Source organism: Mytilus edulis, chromosome 11, assembly GCF_963676685.1.
Source record: "Mytilus edulis chromosome 11, xbMytEdul2.2, whole genome shotgun sequence".
Lineage (NCBI taxonomy): Eukaryota > Metazoa > Mollusca > Bivalvia > Mytilida > Mytilidae > Mytilus > Mytilus edulis.
The window spans coordinates 54,415,222-54,435,750 of NC_092354.1; the positions used below are offsets into that span (position 1 = coordinate 54,415,222).

Below are 20,529 nucleotides of genomic sequence, written 5' to 3' on the forward strand. Positions count from 1 at the left end.
CATACAGAAAATGGCCGATCAAACCTTTTCCTAACCTAGGGCCGTGTTGTTACAGCCAAACTATAAAGATCAGTGAAAAATGTTGCCTCTTCAGATCGATATAAAGCCCCCTAAAACAGCTTACTCATAGTTACTGAAAAGTAGTTCCTAGACAATAGCAATTTATGTTCTTAAAACAGGCTTATATTGAAGGTTTTGCAGTTGCTCAAAATACCGCCCTCTGCGAGAATGGACCCTTTTGCTTTTCTGTGTTAAAAAGGCAGATCGATATTGTCAATATAAGGAAGACCATAACTTAAGGAGGGATAGATAAAACTCGAAAAGAAAAATATGATCTGAGTACAGTAAAAAATAAGTCGAACTTAATTACCGTTTGAAGTCATGTTGAAATGCCAACATGGCCTTGCTCCGAAATCGGTGGCAAAATTGAAATCAGTGATCTGTGTTAAGCTGTTGCATCATATCAAAGAACGAGAAACTCTGCTGCTTTTTTTGTTTAAGAAAATGTTAAACGTGATAATTGTAATCTTACATATGACTACAAATAACTAGTAATATATTGAAAAAATGAATATTAATAATAATTTTCCCAACCCGGGAAAGATTCCATATGCTCAGGAATAACTTTCACGCAAACAATTGTATTGCACAAGATGCCCCTTTCGACAATTGATGTATCTTCAATGTTGTTCAAGTCCAAACAAAACGTAATACAAACGTTAAATTAAGAGCTGACAAAAAGCAAAAAGGATAAAAAATATAGTCAAACTCGTACAAGCAATCGGAGCTATCCATGAATGGTATTTCTCTTTTGCGAGATTAATTTGAAGTCATATTTTATAAAAATAACTTACGTACCATTTACCGGCATTTGTGTTTTAAAAGCTTATAGTGAAAACAGAATTCATTCGAATATTGAAACGGTAGTGTTCGATTTACATTTGGGTGTAGAGTTTTATGGACTGCTGTTTGTCTGGGTTTTTTTTATTGGTCATGGTGATATCTTAGACTTTTGATTTGCGATTTGAAATAGTTCCATTGATATCCTTTGTTCACATTAAAGACACTTATTGCAGAAAAGAGAACATAGCAATTTTACTCATGCTTTGGATCAATTTTAAGGGGATTTCTTTTTAATCTAAAATTTTAGAAAAAAATTAAAACAGTGGGAGTTCAAACCAACAAGTTCTGCCATTCGATTTTTCTTCGCCACTTTCATGAGTTGAAAAATAAATGTAAAATAATATAAACTCCAATCATCCCAAAAAATATCAAAAAAATCGCTGCAAATTAAATAGAGAGGACACAAAAAAAATTTACGAAAATAAGTCAATTTAGTTACGTTCATACATGTACAACCAATTCGAAAACATGATAAATTCAACAGCAATTTTCAATTTTCACAGCTGTGTTAACATTTTACATAAAGTTGGACTTAGTTACAACCATTTATTTATATATACAGTCGACTCTCGTTATGTCGAAGTCAGCCGGACCAGAGAAATATTTCGAGATACACGTAGTTCGACTCAAACGAACACCGGAAGTTCGACAATCTAAGGGACACAACTCTTGCTTAGCTTGGTAAAGCTAAAATAAATCCGGGTGAATATGACAAGGGGATCGATATTCTAGTATCAGATCGATGTATTTGTATGTCACAGTCTTTTATTATTATAATGACTGTTATTTTTACTTATTCAATTGTTTCAATTAAAAAAAGAATCCTATGGCTTTTCCAAGAGAGTAATTTCCAATCGACAGTTTCGTAATTCAGGTCGCTAATAGCTGACAAAATAGTTTATTCTCGGATACAAGAGATTTAAGAAAATTTTGATTTCTATTCATTTTGTTTTATCTCACTCTTTGTTTTCAAAAGAACATATAATAAGATTAAAGACGCCGTTTGAGTAGTTTTTTAGTGATCATCAACGGAAGCCATAATCCTCACTTTATACACACCCAAGCTCATTAGTGTAAATCACAAATTAATTGTTTTGTAAACAATTAAAATACTTTTTCATGAACATTAACAATTTATCACTAATTATTTATAAAAATTCTACAAAAGATAATCTTAAGAAAACACTCATGGAAATAGCATGTCATAAATCAATACAGTGGTCAGTGACCGGAAATTTAATTACACGTGTATTGTCAGATAAACTCTTCAATCCATTTAAATCCCGGAGGTCATGTTTTGACATATGTGTATTAGTTCGAGATAAAAAATGATTTTTGAATGCTTTTGTTAACCTTGGGACCGTAAATTTAGTTCGACTCAACCGAAATTTCGACTCATCCAATTTCGACTCATCAGGAGTCGAATTACATACTTTTGTATGGAATAAAGTTCGGGACCACGTGAAAACTTCGACTCATCCGAAATTTCGAGTCAACCGAGTTCGAGACAACGAGAGTTAACTGTATATCATTTGTGTGCATGGACTCCTTTTAGTACGCAACTTTTACAGTCAATTAGGAACAGATGACCTCCCAGAAGTCATCTAATACTAAAACGCCATTACGGTTTTCTTAATACCTTTGATGAAAATGTCATATAACAGCATAACCAAGTAACATTGGGCTCGTAGTCGTCAAAGCAATATCTATCTTTCATCAAAAGTTTTAGTTACGCAAATGTATTTGTTACGTGCTAGTAATCTGCAACACCAAAAATACTATATTTTGTCAGAGTAGGCTTCCATAAGAAATATAATTATAACTAGAATTAATGAAAATAACTTTGTTTTATGTTAATGCGTTCGACGCGTTTTTTGTTGATCAACCCTCTTAGGGACGTTCGATGGACCGAAGGCTGTCTGTTTGACATCCAATGGGAAATTAAATATATATTCAGGACGAGATCACGATAATGTGATATGAATACAGAACCGTTCCATGATGTTTGGAAAATATTTCAGTCAAAACTGTGTTCTATGCAGCTTCTTAATTATTCATTTTTCAACTAACATAATTCTCAATTCATTATCTATATTTTGCACAACAGAATTTTTTTGATTTTTTTGCTACATCTCCATTCTGATCTTCATAAAAAAACATAGACATGCCTATATTCCCAAAATAATCGATTGTACTGAGTATACATTTTAAACATCAAAACCTTGGACATTTTTACCACTACATTGTTGATATTTTTGATATAGACACAATTATAAGCGTGATAATAAGTACAACAAATAGATGTATACCAGTGTAGACAGACTTTAGTGACTTTTCTACTCTATAAATATTTATGAAGTCGTTTCATTAAGGCCATTTCTGTATGTATTATTTGTATGTAATCATTTGAATGTTAGATATAGATCCTTCAAAACGTGTTAACATATGCACGGATAGACGTTTCTTATCATACAGTGTACTTACAGTGTCTTTAGAGCAGTCAAGTCTTGAAATACATTCGGCACTAGGTTGGTTATCAGATTGCCATCCAGATACCTGACAAATAACAATTTTTTTCAGTGTTAAGCGTTTTATTTGCTATCTCGTCAATTCAAACATATTTTCATGGATATTAGTTACCAACTGCATGTGAGGTAGAGGTTTCATAAACAATTAACTTATATTTCTTTAAAATATAATATCTCTGTGACAAAACCCAAATGGTCTTTAGCTATTATACTTATCCATATTTTAGTATTTCTTGTAAACTGTACAATGTAAACGTATGTTAAAATGATATATGAACGAAATGTATTCCTTGCTATGAAAGTTGACATTTTTTTGTCATAAAAATTCAATAAATAAAAGTATTGAAGAAATACCTTCTCAAAATGAAATTTTATATGAAATATGGATAAAAAATGAGGATAAATATAATGCGACAGCATACTACCACCAAAAAGCGGTACTTTTTTTGTTGGAATAAATATACTAACAACTTTTCATGAGCCGCCATGCCTTGGAATGAATTAACATTAATCTCAGTTATTTGATTGTCTCGTAGGTTCATGTCAGTCAAATGGATTTAAATGATGTTCGTAAAATATTTCAGTCAAAACTGTGTTCTACGAAAATTCACACTCAGTAAAAATGTCACAATCGGCAATACAATGAAATAATATACAATACAATAAAAACAAAAAAAACAAACGGCATGATGTAGGACAACACAATAAATGAAAGAAGGTTAATTATCTGATTGGCCATTTAAAAGTCGTTTCATTAAGGCCATGTCTGTATGTATTATGTGTATGTAATCATTTGAATGTTAGGTATAGATCCTTCAAAACGTGTTAACATATGCACGGATAGACGTTTCTTATCATACAGAGTACTTACAGTATCTTTAGAGCAGTCAAGTCTTGAAATACATTCAGCACTAGGTTGGTTATCCGATTGCCATACAGATACCTGACAGATAACATTTTTTTCAGTGTTAAACGTTTTATTTGCTATCTCGTCAATTCAAACATATTTTCATGGATAATAGTTACCAACTACATGTGAGGTAGAGGTTTCATAAACAATTAACTTTTATTTCTTTCAATGATAATTTCTCTATGACAAAACCCAGATGGTCTTTAGTTATCGTATCAAGTTAGTTACAAGATTATACGAATCCATATTTTAGTATTTCTTGTAAACTGTACAATGTAAACGTATGATAAAATGATATATGAACGAAATGTATTCCTTACTATGAAAGTTGTAATTATTTGTCATAAACATTCAATAAATAAAAGTATTGAAGAAATACCTTCTCAAAATGAAATTGTATATGAAATATGAATAAAAGATGAGGATAAATATAATGCGACAGCATACTACCAACAGAAGGCGGTACTATTTGTGTTGGAATAAATATACTTACAACTTTTCAAGAGCCGCCATGCCTTGGAATGCATCTACCTTAATTTCAGTAATTTGATTAGTATTCAGGTCCCTGAAAAATAATAATTTACAGTGTACTGCTACATCTCCATTCTGATCTTCATAAAAAAAACATAGACATGCCTATATTCCCAAAATAATCGATTGTACTGAGTATACAATCTAAACATCAAAACCTTGGACATTTTTACCACTACATTGTTGATATTTTTGATATAGACACAATTATAAGCGTGATAATACGTACAACAAATAGATGTATTCCAGTGTAGACAGACTTTAGTGACTTTTCTACTCGTTAAATATTTATGAAGTCGTTTCATTAAGGCCATTTCTGTATGTATTATTTGTATGTAATCATTTGAATGTTAGGTATAGATCCTTCAAAACGTGTTAACATATTCAAGGATAGACGTTTCTTATCATACAGTGTACTTACAGTTTTGTTAGAGCAGGCAAGTCTTGAAATACATTCGGCACTAGGTTGGTTATCAGATTGCTATACAGATACCTGACAGATAACATTTTTTTTTAAAGTGTTAAGCGTTTTATTTGCTATCTCTTCAATTCAAACATATTTTCATGGATAATAGTTACCAACTGCATGTGAGGTAGAGGTTTCATAAACAATAAACTTTTATTTCTTTCAATGATAATTTATCTGTGACAAAACCCAGATGGTCTTTAGCTATCGTATCAAGTTAGTTACAAGATTATACGAATCCATATTTTAGTATTTCTTGTAAACTGTACAATGTAAACGTATGTTAAAATGATATATGAACGAAATGTATTCCTTGCTATGAAAGTTGAAATTTTTTGTCATAAAAATTCAATAAATAAAAGTATTAAAGAAATACCTTCTCAAAATGAAATTTTATATGAAATATGGATAAAAGATGAGGATAAATATAATGCGACAGCATACTACAAACAGAAGGCGGTACTTTTTTTGTTGGAATAAATATACTAACAACTTTTCATGAGCCGCCATGCTTTGGAATGAATTTACATTAATCTCAGTTATTTGATTGTCTCGTAGGTTCATGTCAGTCAAATGGATTAAAATGATGTTTGTAAAATATTTCAGTCAAAACTGTGTTCTATGCAAATTCACACTCAGTAAAAATGTCACAATCGGCAAAACAATTAAATAATATACAATACAATAAAAACGAAAAAAACAAACGGCATGATGTAGGACAACACAATAAATGAAAGAAGGTTAATTATCTGATTGACCATTTAAAAGTCGTTTCATTAAGGCCATTTCTGTATGTATTATTTGTATGTAATCATTTGAATGTTAGATATAGATCCTTCAAAACGTGTTAACATATGCACGGATAGACGTTTCTTATCATACAGAGTACTTACAGTGTCTTTAGAGCAGTCAAGTCTTGAAATACATTCGGCACTAGGTTGGTTATCAGATTGTTATCCAGATACCTGACAGATAACATTGTTTTAAGTGTTAAGCGTTTTATTTGCTATCTCGTCAATTCAAACATATTTTCATGGATATTAGTTACCAACTGCATGTGAGGTAGAGGATTCATAAACAATTAACTTATATTTCTTTAAATGATAATATCTCTGTGACAAAACCCAGATGGTCTTTAGCTATCGTATCAAGTTAGTTACAAGATTATACGAATCCATATTTTAGTATTTCTTGTAAACTGTACAATGTAAACGTACGATGAAATGATATATGAACGAAATGTATTCCTTACTATGAAAATTGTATTTATTTGTCATAAACATACAATGATAAATGTATTGAAGAAATACCTTCTCAAAATGAAATTGTATATGAAATATGAATAAAAGATGAGGATAAATATAATGCGACAGCATACTACCAACAGAAGGCGGTACTATTTTTGTTGGAATAAATATACTTACAAGTTTTCAAGAGCCGCCATGCCTTGGAATTCATCTACCTTAATCTCAGTAATTTGATTCTCTTTCAGTTCCCTGAAAAATAAAAATCTACATCTCCATTATGATCTTCATAAAAATAAATTACGTAGCATAAAGAAAGCTACTGAAGATGATACCAAGCTGTTTTAAAATGTGTTACTTGATTGCATATGACGCACAGACATAAACGAAAAAATAGACATGCCTATATTCCTAAAATAATCGATTGTAATGAGTAAACATTTAACTTCAAAACCTTGGACATTTTTACCGTTACATTGTTGATATTTTTGATATAGACACAATTATAAACGTGATAATAAGTTCAACAGATAGAACTATACCAGTGTAGACAGACTTTAGTCTGTTTTCATCTTGTAATGTACTATTATACAATTCATTTATGCTTTTCTCTTTGCTAAGTGATCTATTGTTTGCTAGTAATGTATTCCTGTCACGTAGTGTTGTCATTTTAGTGGTATTTTGAACATTGCCATATAAGCGGGAGGCTCTGCTAGCCATAACACAAGGTTTAATCCATCACGTTGTTATCAAAAAGTCTGTGTCTATGTATGTTGGGGTTTGCTTTTGTTGTTGTTCAGTGTTTCTGTTATTCCGTTGTTTTCCTCTGTTAGTTGACGTGTTTCCCTCAGTTTTAGTTTGTTACCCGGATTTGTTTTCGCTTAATCGAATTATGACTATTGAACAGCGGTATACTACTGTTGCCTTTATATAGAGACTTCTTCTACCCGTTAAATATTTATGAAGTTGTTTCATTAAGGCCATAATCAGTGACGATGATGTTTAGGTTCATGTCAGTCAAATATATTCAAGTGATATTTGGACAATATTTCAGTCAAAACTGTGTTCTATGCAGCTTCTTAATTATTCATTTTTCAACTCATTATCTATATTTTGTACAACAGTTTCTTTTGATTTTTCTTATTCAATAATTTTTTGAAAGAAATATTGTTAATAATTGTTTTGTCTTATTTAAAATTATCTGAAGCCAACTGTGTTAGTTTCCTCGTTTGAAATGTTTTACATGTCTCATGTCGGGGCTTTTTTTATAGCTGATTATACGGTATTTTTTCTCTCATTGTTGAAGGCCGACCGGTACATATGATTGCGAATATTTTTTGGTAGATAGTTGTCTCATAAGCAAGCTTACCACATCTTCCTATTTGTATTTAACATAGTACATATACAAAGCAACTTTTGTTGAGGTAAGATGTTTGAATACCAGTAATCATATGTCAAATGCACTGACAGATTTGTTTTGAACAATATTTCGACACTTTTCCTGTCTGCCTTACCACATTTATGTTTAATTATGTTTTCCTCTCACACAATAAGCGCGTTTGTTCTCTAACAATTTTATTGTAATTCTTGATAAATTTGAGAATTCAACAACAATGAGTCTCGATATTTTCAACACATATGTCTATACCATTGAAGATAAAAAAAATTCTGACGTAAAATAATATACCAATATTTTTTTCAAAACAAGTTGGGATAATGTTTTTGCTAACGGTGCTGTATGGCAGCAGACAAGGTTGATGGCAAGGAATGCCAGTGAAAATTATCTAATGCAATAACTAACAATGTGTAGCCAAATGAAACCCATGAATTCTTTACATGGTATATTGTGTTTTGTACAATAATGCTGTATGTTGTTTTAAACCAAATGATTGTGTTGTGTACAAATGGTCTGTCGTCCAACTTTCAAAAATATAATAAACACATGATAAATCACTATTGATGGATACATCATTCCTATTACCTTTTTAAGGTGGTACCCAACACCTTCACTTAAATTAATTTGGCTCGTTTAATTTTCATAAAATTTTGACAAAGTATTAACGTTGACCCTTTGACAAAAATTCAAAACATTTGAACCAACCATTTTGTAAGAAAAATTACACTCGTTATATAGCAGTTTGACAAACACTAATTTTGATGATCGAGAAGCTTAATGTTCCCTTAACAACACAACGTAATTAAAACGTTTAGCTGATTTTACAGAGTTATCTCCCTGTAGTGTTATGTACCACCTTAACCAGTTGATGTCAATACAAATATGATATAATACAGATATTCCCATGCAAATAGTCTAAACTTCAATTTCTATAGAAAAAATTGTCTCAATGAAATAAGAACCATGAATTTCCTTCTATTGATTTATGTTTCCTATAAGGATACAGTAAAACGTCTCTATTAACAAAACTGAAAAGGTTTTTATCTATTCTAGCATTTCATTGACAAGATTATAAACAACTTTATTTTTCTAATTCCTATATTTATGAACACCTTAATTGTATGTTGAAATGATATAAATACGAAATGTAATAAAAAATAATTAATACCTTTACAAGATTTAATTTTACATAAAAAATGAAAAAAAAAGGTAATACTAATGTGTATTGTAGAATATATAAATAAGTTTTCAAAAGCCTAAATCACTTCAATGATAATCTAACAAACTACAAGGTACCTTGAACTAACAACATTAAATGGTAATTATCAAAATTGAATTTGAACCTTTCCTATGAAGCAAATTAAAGAAAACAATCACGAATAGTATGAAAAGTGTGCTTGCGTTCATTTTCCATAACAGGCTTCGAACATATTTAAACACCTGTCACCAGAATTGCATACGAACAAAATCTATTACATATGGATTATTAGTGATAATTGAGCAGATATTTTAGGCCCGTAACTGCGGTTGTAAAAATAGGCAACAGTATGTTATTAATGTTCATTTCATAAATCAATTAAGAAGATTAATCAAGGTAATAAACATATTTTTTTAGAACTGCATGAACTATAGTTGTAGCAGGAAAAGGTGGATCTAAGACAGCAATTTCACATCGCTAGTGAGCTAAAACACACCCGTATTTTATCTGTTATCTTATTCGTGATGGTGACATTTTTTTTACATTCATTTAGTGTCGATCTCAATGGGTCTTCCACATTACTCTGTTGGAACAGTTGTTGTGTAAACAAATTCACCGTCTATTTAAATGCCGAATTGAATAAGCGATACACCTTTCTAACTCACCATATCTTGTAATCACTGCGCCGATATCATAATTTAGGGAGTGTTGTTTTGCTGTAGTCTTACCGGAAGAGGGAATGCATAATTGAGTAGCCATCAGTGAACAGGGTAGAGCTTATTAGATTGTATGCATTAAGTTGCAAAACCGTCAAAAGTAGAAGACACATTATTTTAAGATACTTTTTTTTTGCAATGGCAGTAGCGGAACAGTTGCGCCAGAACAGATGAATGTCCTTACGAAGGGCATTCCAATGATATAGAACTTAAAAGTATGATACTGATTATAATTATGGGGTTTTTTTCTTATCGTAAATTGCAAATAAAAACAATAAAGTCAGTATACGATAAAAAAAAATCCAAAGCAAACAAATCAAAATTTACTTCAAATATGTGGCCAGTATACGGTTTCTAACATTCTACATCTCAAACATTTTGTTCACATTTTGTCTTCAAAAAAGGAAAGTTAGCAAGGTCAAAAACAAATATCTGAGTTGACTTTCAATTGTTTTGGGTGTTCTTTATACTCGTAAAAGTATCTCATGGTTTGATGCACAAACGAATTCATGGCCGACACTCGGCTAACCCAGAGTTTGGTCGGTTAATCTATATTTAGTATGCGGCTATATCGGAGGTTGGTCTGCTAATCGGGTTGGCTAAATAGTTATCAAAGGTACCAGGATTATAATTTAGTACGCCAGACGGGCGTTTCGTCTACATTAGACTCATCAGTGACGCTCATATCAAAATATTTATAAAGCCAAACAAGTACAAAGTTGAAGAGCATTGAGGATCCAAAATTCCAAAAAGTTGTGCCAAATACGGCTAAGGTAATCTATGTCTGGGATAAGAAAATCCTTAGTTTTTTTCGAAAAATTCAAAGTTCTGTAAACAGGAAATTTATAAAATGACCACATTATTGATATGCATGTCAACACTTAATCGCTTAAGTGTTGACTACTGGGCTGGTGATACCCTCGGGGACGAAATGTCCACCAGCAGTGGCATCGACCCAGTGGTGTAAATAGTTATCAAAGGTACCAGGATTATAATTTAGTACGCCAGACGCGCGTTTCGTCTACATTAGACTCATCAGTGACGCTCATATCAAAATATTTATAAAGCCAAACAAGTACAAAGTTGAAGAGCATTAAGGATCCAAAATTCCAAAAAGTTGTGCTAAATACGGCTAAGGTAATCTATGCCTGGGATAAGAAAATCCTTAGTTTTTTTCGAAAAATTCAAAGTTTTGAAAACAGGAAATTTATAAAATGACCACATTATTGATATGCATGTCAACACTTAATCGCTTAAGTGTTGACTACTGGGCTGCTGATACCCTCGGGGACGAAACGTCCACCAGCAGTGGCATCGACCCAGTGGTGTAAATAGTTATCAAAGGTACCAGGATTATAATTTAGTACGCCAGACGCGCGTTTCGTCTACATTAGACTCATCAGTGACGCTCATATCAAAATATTTATAAAGCCAAACAAGTACAAAGTTGAAGAGCATTGAGGATCCAAAATTCCAAAAAGTTGTGCTAAATACGGCTAAGGTAATCTATGCCTGGGATAAGAAAATCCTTAGTTTTTTTCGAAAAATTCAAAGTTTTGTAAAAGGAAATTTATAAAATGACCACATTATTGATATGCATGTCAACACTTAATCGCTTAAGTGTTGACTACTGGGCTGGTGATACACTCGGGGACGAAACGTCCACCAGCAGCGGCATCGACCCAGTGGTGCAAATAGTTATCAAAGGTACCAGGATTATAATTTAGTACACCAGACGCGCGTTTCGTCTACATTAGACTCATCAGTGACGCTCATATCAAAATATTTATAAAGCCAAAATAGTACAAAGTTGAAGAGCATTGAGGATCCAAAATTTCAAAAAGTTGTGCTAAATACGGCTAAGGTAATCTATGCCTGGGATAAGAAAATCCTTAGTTTTTTTCGAAAAATTCAAAGTTTTGTAAAAGGAAATTTATAAAATGACCACATTATTGATTTGCATGTCAACACTTAATCGCTTAAGTGTTGACTATTGGGCTGGTGATACCCTCGGGGACGAAACGTCCACCAGCAGCGGCATCGACCCAGTGGTGTAAATAGTTATCAAAGGTACCAGGATTATAATTTAGTACGCCAGACGCGCGTTTCGTCTACATTAGACTCATCAGTGACGCTCATATCAAAATGTTTATAAAGCCAAACAAGTACAAAGTTGAAGAGCATTGAGGATCTAACATTCCAAAAAGATGTGCCAAATACGGCTAAGGTAATCTATGCCTGGGATAAGAAAATCCGTAGTTTTTTCGAAAAATTCAAAGTTTTGTAAACAGGAAATTTATAAAATGACCACATTTTTTATATGAACTTAATCGCTTAAGTGTTGACTACTGGGCTGGTGATACCCTCGGGGACGAAACGTCCACCAGCAATGGCATCGACCCAGTGGTGTAAATAGTTATCAAAGGTACCAGGATTATAATTTAGTACGCCAGACGCGCGTTTCGTCTACATTAGACTCATCAGTGACGCTCATATCAAAATGTTTATAAAGCCAAACAAGTACAAAGTTGAAGAGCATTGAGGATCTAACATTCCAAAAAGATGTGCCAAATACGGCTAAGGTAATCTATGCCTGGGATAAGAAAAATTCTTAGGTTTTTCGAAAAATTCAAAGTTTTGTAAACAGGAAATTTATAAAATGACCACATTATTGATATGCATGTCAACACTTCATCGCTTAAGTGTTGACTACTGGGCTGGTGATACCCTCGGGGACAAAACGTCCACCAGCAGTGGCATCGACCCAGTGGTGTAAATAGTTATCAAAGGTACCAGGATTATAATTTAGTACGCCAGACGCGCGTTTCGTCTACATTAAACTCATCAGTGACGCTCATATCAAAATATTTATAAAGCCAAACAAGTACAAAGTTGAAGAGCATTGAGGATCTAAAATTCCAAAAAGTTGTGCCAAATACGGCTAAGGTAATATATATAAAAAAGAAGATGTGGTATGATTGCCAATGAGACAACTATCCACAAAAGACCAAAATGACACAGACATTAACAACTCTAGGTCACCGTACGGCCTTCAACAATAAGCAAAGCCCATACCGCATAGTCAGCTATAATAGGCCCCGATAAGACAATGTAAAACAATTCAAACGAGTAAACTAACGGCCTTATTTATGTAAAAAAATGAACGAAAAACCAATATGTAACACATAAACAAACGACAACCACTGAATTACAGGCTCCTGACTTGGGACAGGCACATACATAAATAATGTGGCGGGGTTAAACATGTTAGCGGGATCCCAACCCTCCCCCTAACCTGGGACAGTGGTATAACAGTACAAAATAAGAACGAACTATAAAAATCAGTTGAAAAAGGCTTAACTCATCAGATGGACAAAACTACAAGTAGACGTGGCCGCGTACTGCCTGGGATAAGAAAATCCTTAGTTTTTTCGAAAAATTCAAAGTTTTGTAAAGAGGAAATTTATAAAATGACCACATTACTGATATGCATGTCAACACTTAATCGCTTAAGTGTTGACTACTGGGCTGCTGATACCCTCGTGGACGAAACGTCCACCAGCAGTTTCATAGACCCAGTGGTGTAAATAGTTATCAAAGGTACCAGGATTATAATTTAGTACGCCAGACGCGCGTTTCGTCTACATTAGACTCATCAGTGACGCTCATATCAAACTGTTTATAAAGCCAAACAAGTACAAAGTTGAAGAGCATTGAGGATCTAAAGTTCCAAAAAGATGTGCCAAATACGGCTAAGGTAATCTATGCCTGGGATAAGAAAATCCTTAGTTTTTTCGAAAAATTCAAAGTTTTGTAAACAGGAAATTTATAAAATGACCACATTATTGATATGCATGTCAACACTTAATCGCTTAAGTGTTGACTACTGGGCTGGTGATACCCTCGGGGACGAAACGTCCACCAGCAATGGCATCGACCCAGTGGTGTAAATAGTTATCAAAGGTACCAGGATTATAATTTAGTACGCCAGACGCGCGTTTCGTCTACATTAGACTCATCAGTGACGCTCATATCAAAATATTTATAAAGCCAAACAAGTACAAAGTTGAAGAGCATTGAGGATCCAAAATTCCAAAAAGTTGTGTCAAATACGGCTAAGGTAATCTATGCCTGGGATAAGAAAATTCTTAGGTTTTTCGAAAAATTCAAAGTTTTGTAAACAGGAAATTTATAAAATGACCACATTATTGATATGCATGTCAACACTTAATCGCTTAAGTGTTGACTACTGGGCTGGTGATACCCTCGGGGACGAAACGTCCACCAGCAGTGGCATCGACCCAGTGGTGTAAATAGTTATCAAAGGTATCAGGATTATAATTTAGTACGCCAGACGCGCGTTTCGTCTACATTAACTCATCAGTGACGCTCATATCAAAATATTTATAAAGCAAAACAAGTACAAAAGTGAAGAGCATTGAGGATCTAAAATTCCAAAAAGTTGTGCCAAATACGGCTAAGGTAATCTATATAAAAAGAAGATGTGGTATGATTGCCAATGAGACAACTATCCACAAAAGACCAAAATGACACAGACATTAACAACTCTAGGTCACCGTACGGCCTTCAACAATGAGCAAAGCCCATACCGCATAGTCAGCTATAATAGGCCCCGATAAGACAATGTAAAACAATTCAAACGAGTAAACTAACGGCCTTATTTATGTAAAAAAATGAACGAAAAACCAATATGTAACACATAAACAAACGACAACCACTGAATTACAGGCTCCTGACTTGGGACAGGCACATACATAAATAATGTGGCGGGGTTAAACATGTTAGCGGGATCCCAACCCTCCCCCTAACCTGGGACAGTGGTATAACAGTACAAAATAAGAACGAACTATAAAAATCAGTTGAAAAAGGCTTAACTCATTAGATGGACAAAACTACAAGTAGACGTGGCCGGGTACTGCCTGGGATAAGAAAATATAGTTTAACATGTGACTTTCCCTGAACGAATCAAATAAGTTAAAATATACGAATTAATAATACTGAGTAAGATAAATAAAATGTATAGAAAAGTGACATAACAATTTAAAGAATACAGAAATAAAACACTACCCCCAATTCGGATCATCATGGTATACACGAGAATCTGGATGGTGACGCAGAATATAGAATAGTAGATAAGGACAGTAGAGATTGATGCATTGCTAAAAAAGAGAGAAAAAATAATAATTGTTTAAGAATACAGACATGAAACACCCCTGGGTGTTGAAACAGTAACGGATTGCGATGTACTCATATTGGTGACGAATTCTAGAAGTTTACATGCGGACAACTGCAGTTCTCCTCTGCACTTATGTACAAAGGAACTAAACGGAATAAAATGAATTAAAACTTAAGTTAACAAAATGTAGCTGCGTTCGCTCCTTTCCATTTACTTCTTTAGAATGATCTGAAAACAACATATGATTAAATAAAAGAAGAAAAGAACTAATTGGATGATGCTGACGAATTAGGGGTTAACGTCCAGTGACAAATAGCATGTGCATATGAGAACGACAACACGTTATATGTACCCCTGTGTTGTATTAGAAAGACACTTTCAGTCGGATTTGAGAACGTGCTACTTTGAACAGATTAAAAAATTAAGGCTGATTGAAAACGTTGATATTAAATGCAGGCATATTCCAGCGGCCAATCCATATCATGCTATATTGAAGTGACACACCCTTCAATAAAATGCAAAGAAAGTCAAAATAAAAATGCTCTTACTAGAACGATACTGTTGCACCGTGTTGTCATTCTTTTTTTACTCAAGAACATGTCATTCTTTACTTTTTCAATGGGAAAATATAAATGTAGCAAAACTATTGCCGTTGCTAAATAACTCTTAACTGACACAATTTCAATTGTCCAACCCATTAACAGACTTTATTCCCATAATTTTCACTAAAACGTGGTGTTATTCACGTTATATTACAATTATGAAATATTTACTAATGTCAATTTATTTTATAGAACCAAAGTACTATTTTGTGTCCTTTTAATGATATCTAAAATTGTTTGTTTCGCCTTTTATTAAAAAATTGCTATGCGTATAAGTATAAATTACATACTTGCGCGACGCCTTTTAGTTTTACTGAGAACTGCGCAGACTATGAAATGTTTTTACAGGTGAAAAATATTCTATGATAGATATCACTTTGTCAGACGATTTTCTTTTCTTGATTTGGTTCTGATAACATGCCAAAAATCTGTATATTTGATAGAGTTTAACATAAAATTGTGCGTTTTACTCTTAACAGACGTATAACCAACCCGATAAACAGACCAATCGCCCATACAGCCGCATACTCAATATAGATTAACCGACCAATCTCTCGGTTAGCCGAGTGTCGGCCGTGGAATTGGTTAAACACGCTTTATGTAGGTCTTAACAATTCAATAAAGATTATTTTCCGGGAACGTCTCACTTATTAGACAGATATTTACATTTCAACTGATTGCTTTTATTTCAAATACTCACAAAACTTTTATTTCAAATACTCACAAAAGTGTTGTTGTATTTGGAATTCCAGACGGTACTGTCGTTAAGCTTTTATAGCTGCAATAATACTTCGATCCATAGCAATAACACGGTGTAGAACATCCAAAGACTGTACTTAGCATAACTGAGCATACTATTAAAAAAAATGTGTGGCGCATTGTCTCCTCAATACACCTACAATACAGCCATTGCATTATTACAAGCAAATAATGTTAACCAATCTTTTGAAATCAAACCAATTATGTTAAATATGATTTTTGAAATGCAATAACTTACAGTACTTGCAACCTTAGGCGTTACTATTTCAGCGATCAGTCAGCGGTCATCGATCAGTCACCGATCAGTCAAGTTCGCGTCAAACTCACGTCAGCAATCCGTCAGACTTATAGTAAAAGTAATTGACTGATCGGACTGATCGGACGGATAGTACCGATCGACCTTGATGACGGATTGCACTTTAATACGTCACATGATAAACTAATACAAATTACGGAATCTTAGTTTCGTTTAATCTAATTAAAATGGCGACTCTTGAAAATCGAACGTTCAATGATACATTTTGTTTATCAATTATTTAGCAAAGTTTTATGAATTGAAATGAAAAGAAATGTACAGATAAAACCTAAATTAAAATATCATCATTAAAGAATGGTCTTTTTCGTTTTATTTAGGTTATATATTTTCAAAACCGGCGAGTTCTAAAACGGCCGGTGTCTACATCGCGATTTTTATTTCATTATTTTCCAAACATTCTCGGGAAAAACAAAATGAAAGAATCAGTTATTGAAAAATGTAGTCTATTTTTTTTCAATATTTTTAATTTTTGTATCCTTTTTATATCATCATAAAATTCTTAAAAAAAAATCATAATCACGGACTTTCTATATTCTCGTCACAATCGAAGCATTTAAAATAACAAATTACAAAAATAACTGCTGTATTTTTTAACAAGAAATAGAAATAATTTTAAACAATGCAAACAACATTACATTATATTTTTCTGATAGTTTTTTTTTAACAAAATAGATATATAACTGCTCCTAAACAATAAAAAGTACAAAAATCAAATGTTGGTAAACATAAATATATTTCTTAAAAAGAAAGAAATAAGCAGATTTATTTTTGAATAATTCACATTTTCTACAAAAAACATATGAAAATCATTTATAACAACTGATTGCAATTGAAATTACAATAGTTTCCAATATGAGAAGAAATATTTGCATTTTTGCATACACGTACAAAAAAATAATATCTCTTTCCTTAAAGTAAACATAATTTATGAAGAACAACCAATCCTGATGGACAAAAAGTAATGCAATCATTTATTTTAAGTATTTTAAGTCTCATTACATCTCAATTCTAATTAGCAGACTTGTCTCAAGATGGTAAAATAACTGATTTCAAATAAGATAGTATCATCTTTAATAAAAAGAAGAATAATTTTGGTTATTTTAAACAATGCGAATAAAATTTTAGTATGATTTCTCTGACATTCCTTTAATTTTATGAACAAAAAAACTATTTTAAACTATAAAAAGTACAAAATCCAATGGCGGTCAATAATTTTCAGTAAAATGAAGAAATATTTGCATTTTAGGTAACGCGTACAAAAATTTAATATCTTTTTCCTTAAAGTAGGCATGTTTTATGAAGAACAGCCAATCCTGATGTACAAAAAGTACTGAAATCATATGACGGTTAATAATTTGTATCAAAATAAATCAACAACTGCATTCTTATTCCACAAAAATAAAAGTTTAAGTATTTTAATTCTCATTATATCTCAATTCTAATTAGTAGACTTGTCTCAAAATGGTAAAAATAACTGATTTCAAATAAAATAGTATCATTTTCGATAAAAAGAAGAATAAATTTGATTATTTTAAACAATGCGAACAAAACTTTAGTATGATTTTTCTGATATTATTCTAATTTTATGAAAAAAACTATTCTCAACTATAAAAAGTACAAAATTCCAATTGCGGTCAATAATTTTCAGTAAAATGAAGAAATATTTGCATTTTAGGCAACGCGTACAAAAATTTAATATTTTTTTCCATAGAGTAAGCATATTTTATGAAGAACGGCCAATCATGATGTACAAAAAGTACTGAAATCATGTGACGGTTATTATTTGTTTCAAAATAAATCAATAACTTCATTCTTATTCCACAAAAACAAAAGTATAAGTATTTTAATTCTCATAATATCTGAATTCTGATTAGAAGACTTGTCTCAAGATGGTAAAAATAACTGATTTCAAATAAAATAGTATCATTTTTGATAAAAAGAAGAATAATTTTGATTATTTTAAACAATGCGAACAAAATTTTAGTATGATTTCTATGACATTCCTTTAATTTTATGAACAAAAAAACTATTTTCAACTATAAAAAGTACAAAATCCAATGGCTGTCAATAATTTTCAGTAAAATGAAGAAATATTTGCATTTTATGTAACGCTTAAAAAAATTTAATATCTTTTTCCTTAAAGTAAGCATGTTTTTTGAAGAACAGCCAATCCTGATGTACAAAAAGTACTGAAATCATATGACGGTTAATAATTTGTATCAAAATAAATCAATAACTGCATTTTTATTCCACAAAAAATAAAAGTTTAAGTATTTTAATTCTCATTATATCTCAATTCTAATTAGAAGACTTGTCTCAAGATGGTAAAAATAACTGATTTCAAATAAAATAGTATCATTTTTGATAAAAAGAAGAATAATTTTGATTATTTTAAACAATGCGAACAAAATTTTAGTATGATTTTTCTGATATTATTTTAATTTTATGAATAAAAACTATTCTCAACTATAAAAAGTATAAAAATCCAATGGCGGCCAATAATTTTCAGTAAAATGAAACAATATTTGCATTTTAGGCAACGCGTACAAAAATTTAATATCTTTTTCCTAAAAGTAAGCATATTTTATGAAGAACAGCCAATCCTGATGTACAAAAAGTACTGAAATCATATGATGGTTAATAATTTGTATCAAAATAAATCAATAACTACATTCTTATTCCACAAAAACAAAAGTATAAGTATTTTAATTCTCATAATATCTGAATTCTGATTAGAAGACTTGTCTCAAGATGGTAAAAATAACTGATTTCAAATAAAATAGTATCATTTTTGATAAAAAGAAGAATAATTTTGATTATTTTAAACAATGCGAACAAAATTTTAGTATGATTTTTCTGATATTATTTTAATTTTATGAATAAAAACTATTCTCAACTATAAAAAGTATAAAAATCCAATGGCGGTCAATAATTTTCAGTAAAATGAAACAATATTTGCATTTTAGGCAACGCGTACAAAAATTTAATATCTTTTTCCTAAAAGTAAGCATATTTTATGAAGAACAGCCAATCCTGATGTACAAAAAGTACTGAAATCATATGACGGTTAATAATTTGTATCAAAATAAATCAATAACTACATTCTTATTCCACAAAAATAAAAATTTAAGTATTTTAATTCTCACTATATCTCAATTCTGATAGGAGACTTGTCTCTAGATGGTAAAAATAACTGATTTCAAATAAAATAGTATCATTTTTAATAAAAAGAAGAATAATTTTGGTTATTTTTAACAATGTGAATAAAATTTCAGTATGATTTCTCTGCCATTCTTTTAATTTTATGAAAAAAAACTATTCTCAACTATAATAAGTACAAAAATCCAATGGCGGTCAATAATTTTCAGTAAAATGAAGAAATATTTGCATTTTAGGCAACGCGTACAAAAATTTAATATCTTTTTCCTTAAAGTAAGATTATTTTATGAAGAACAGCCAATCATTATGTACAAAAAGTACTGAAATCATATGACAGTTAATAATATGCATCAAAATAAATCAATAACTACATACTTATTCCACAAAAATAAAAGTTTAAGTATTTTAATTCTCATTATATCTGAATTCTAATAAGAAGACTTGTCTCAAGATGGTAAAAATAACTGATTTCAAATAAAATAGTATCATTTTTGATAAAAAGAAGAAGAATTTTGATTATTTTAAACAATGCGAACAAAATTTTAGTATGATTTCTCTGACATTCCTTTAAATTTATGAACAAAAAAACTATTCTTAACTATAA

At 31.5% G+C, this 20,529-nt stretch overlaps 1 protein-coding gene across 1 annotated transcript in view; it reads right to left on the reverse strand.

Moving 5' to 3' along the window:
* LOC139495327 (zinc finger protein 112-like) overlaps nucleotides 1-20,529 on the reverse strand; it is a 78,196-nt gene that overhangs the window by 51,974 nt on the left and 5,693 nt on the right. Inside the window, exons 2-8 of the mRNA XM_071283633.1 lie at nucleotides 16,416-16,586; nucleotides 6,763-6,834; nucleotides 6,232-6,303; nucleotides 5,294-5,365; nucleotides 4,835-4,906; nucleotides 4,303-4,374; nucleotides 3,388-3,459 (exon numbers count right to left, since the gene is read on the reverse strand). Coding sequence (XP_071139734.1) covers nucleotides 3,388-3,459; nucleotides 4,303-4,374; nucleotides 4,835-4,906; nucleotides 5,294-5,365; nucleotides 6,232-6,303; nucleotides 6,763-6,834; nucleotides 16,416-16,570 — 587 coding nt within the window. The 5' untranslated portion in view covers nucleotides 16,571-16,586. The remainder of the gene's footprint in view (nucleotides 1-3,387; nucleotides 3,460-4,302; nucleotides 4,375-4,834; nucleotides 4,907-5,293; nucleotides 5,366-6,231; nucleotides 6,304-6,762; nucleotides 6,835-16,415; nucleotides 16,587-20,529) is intronic.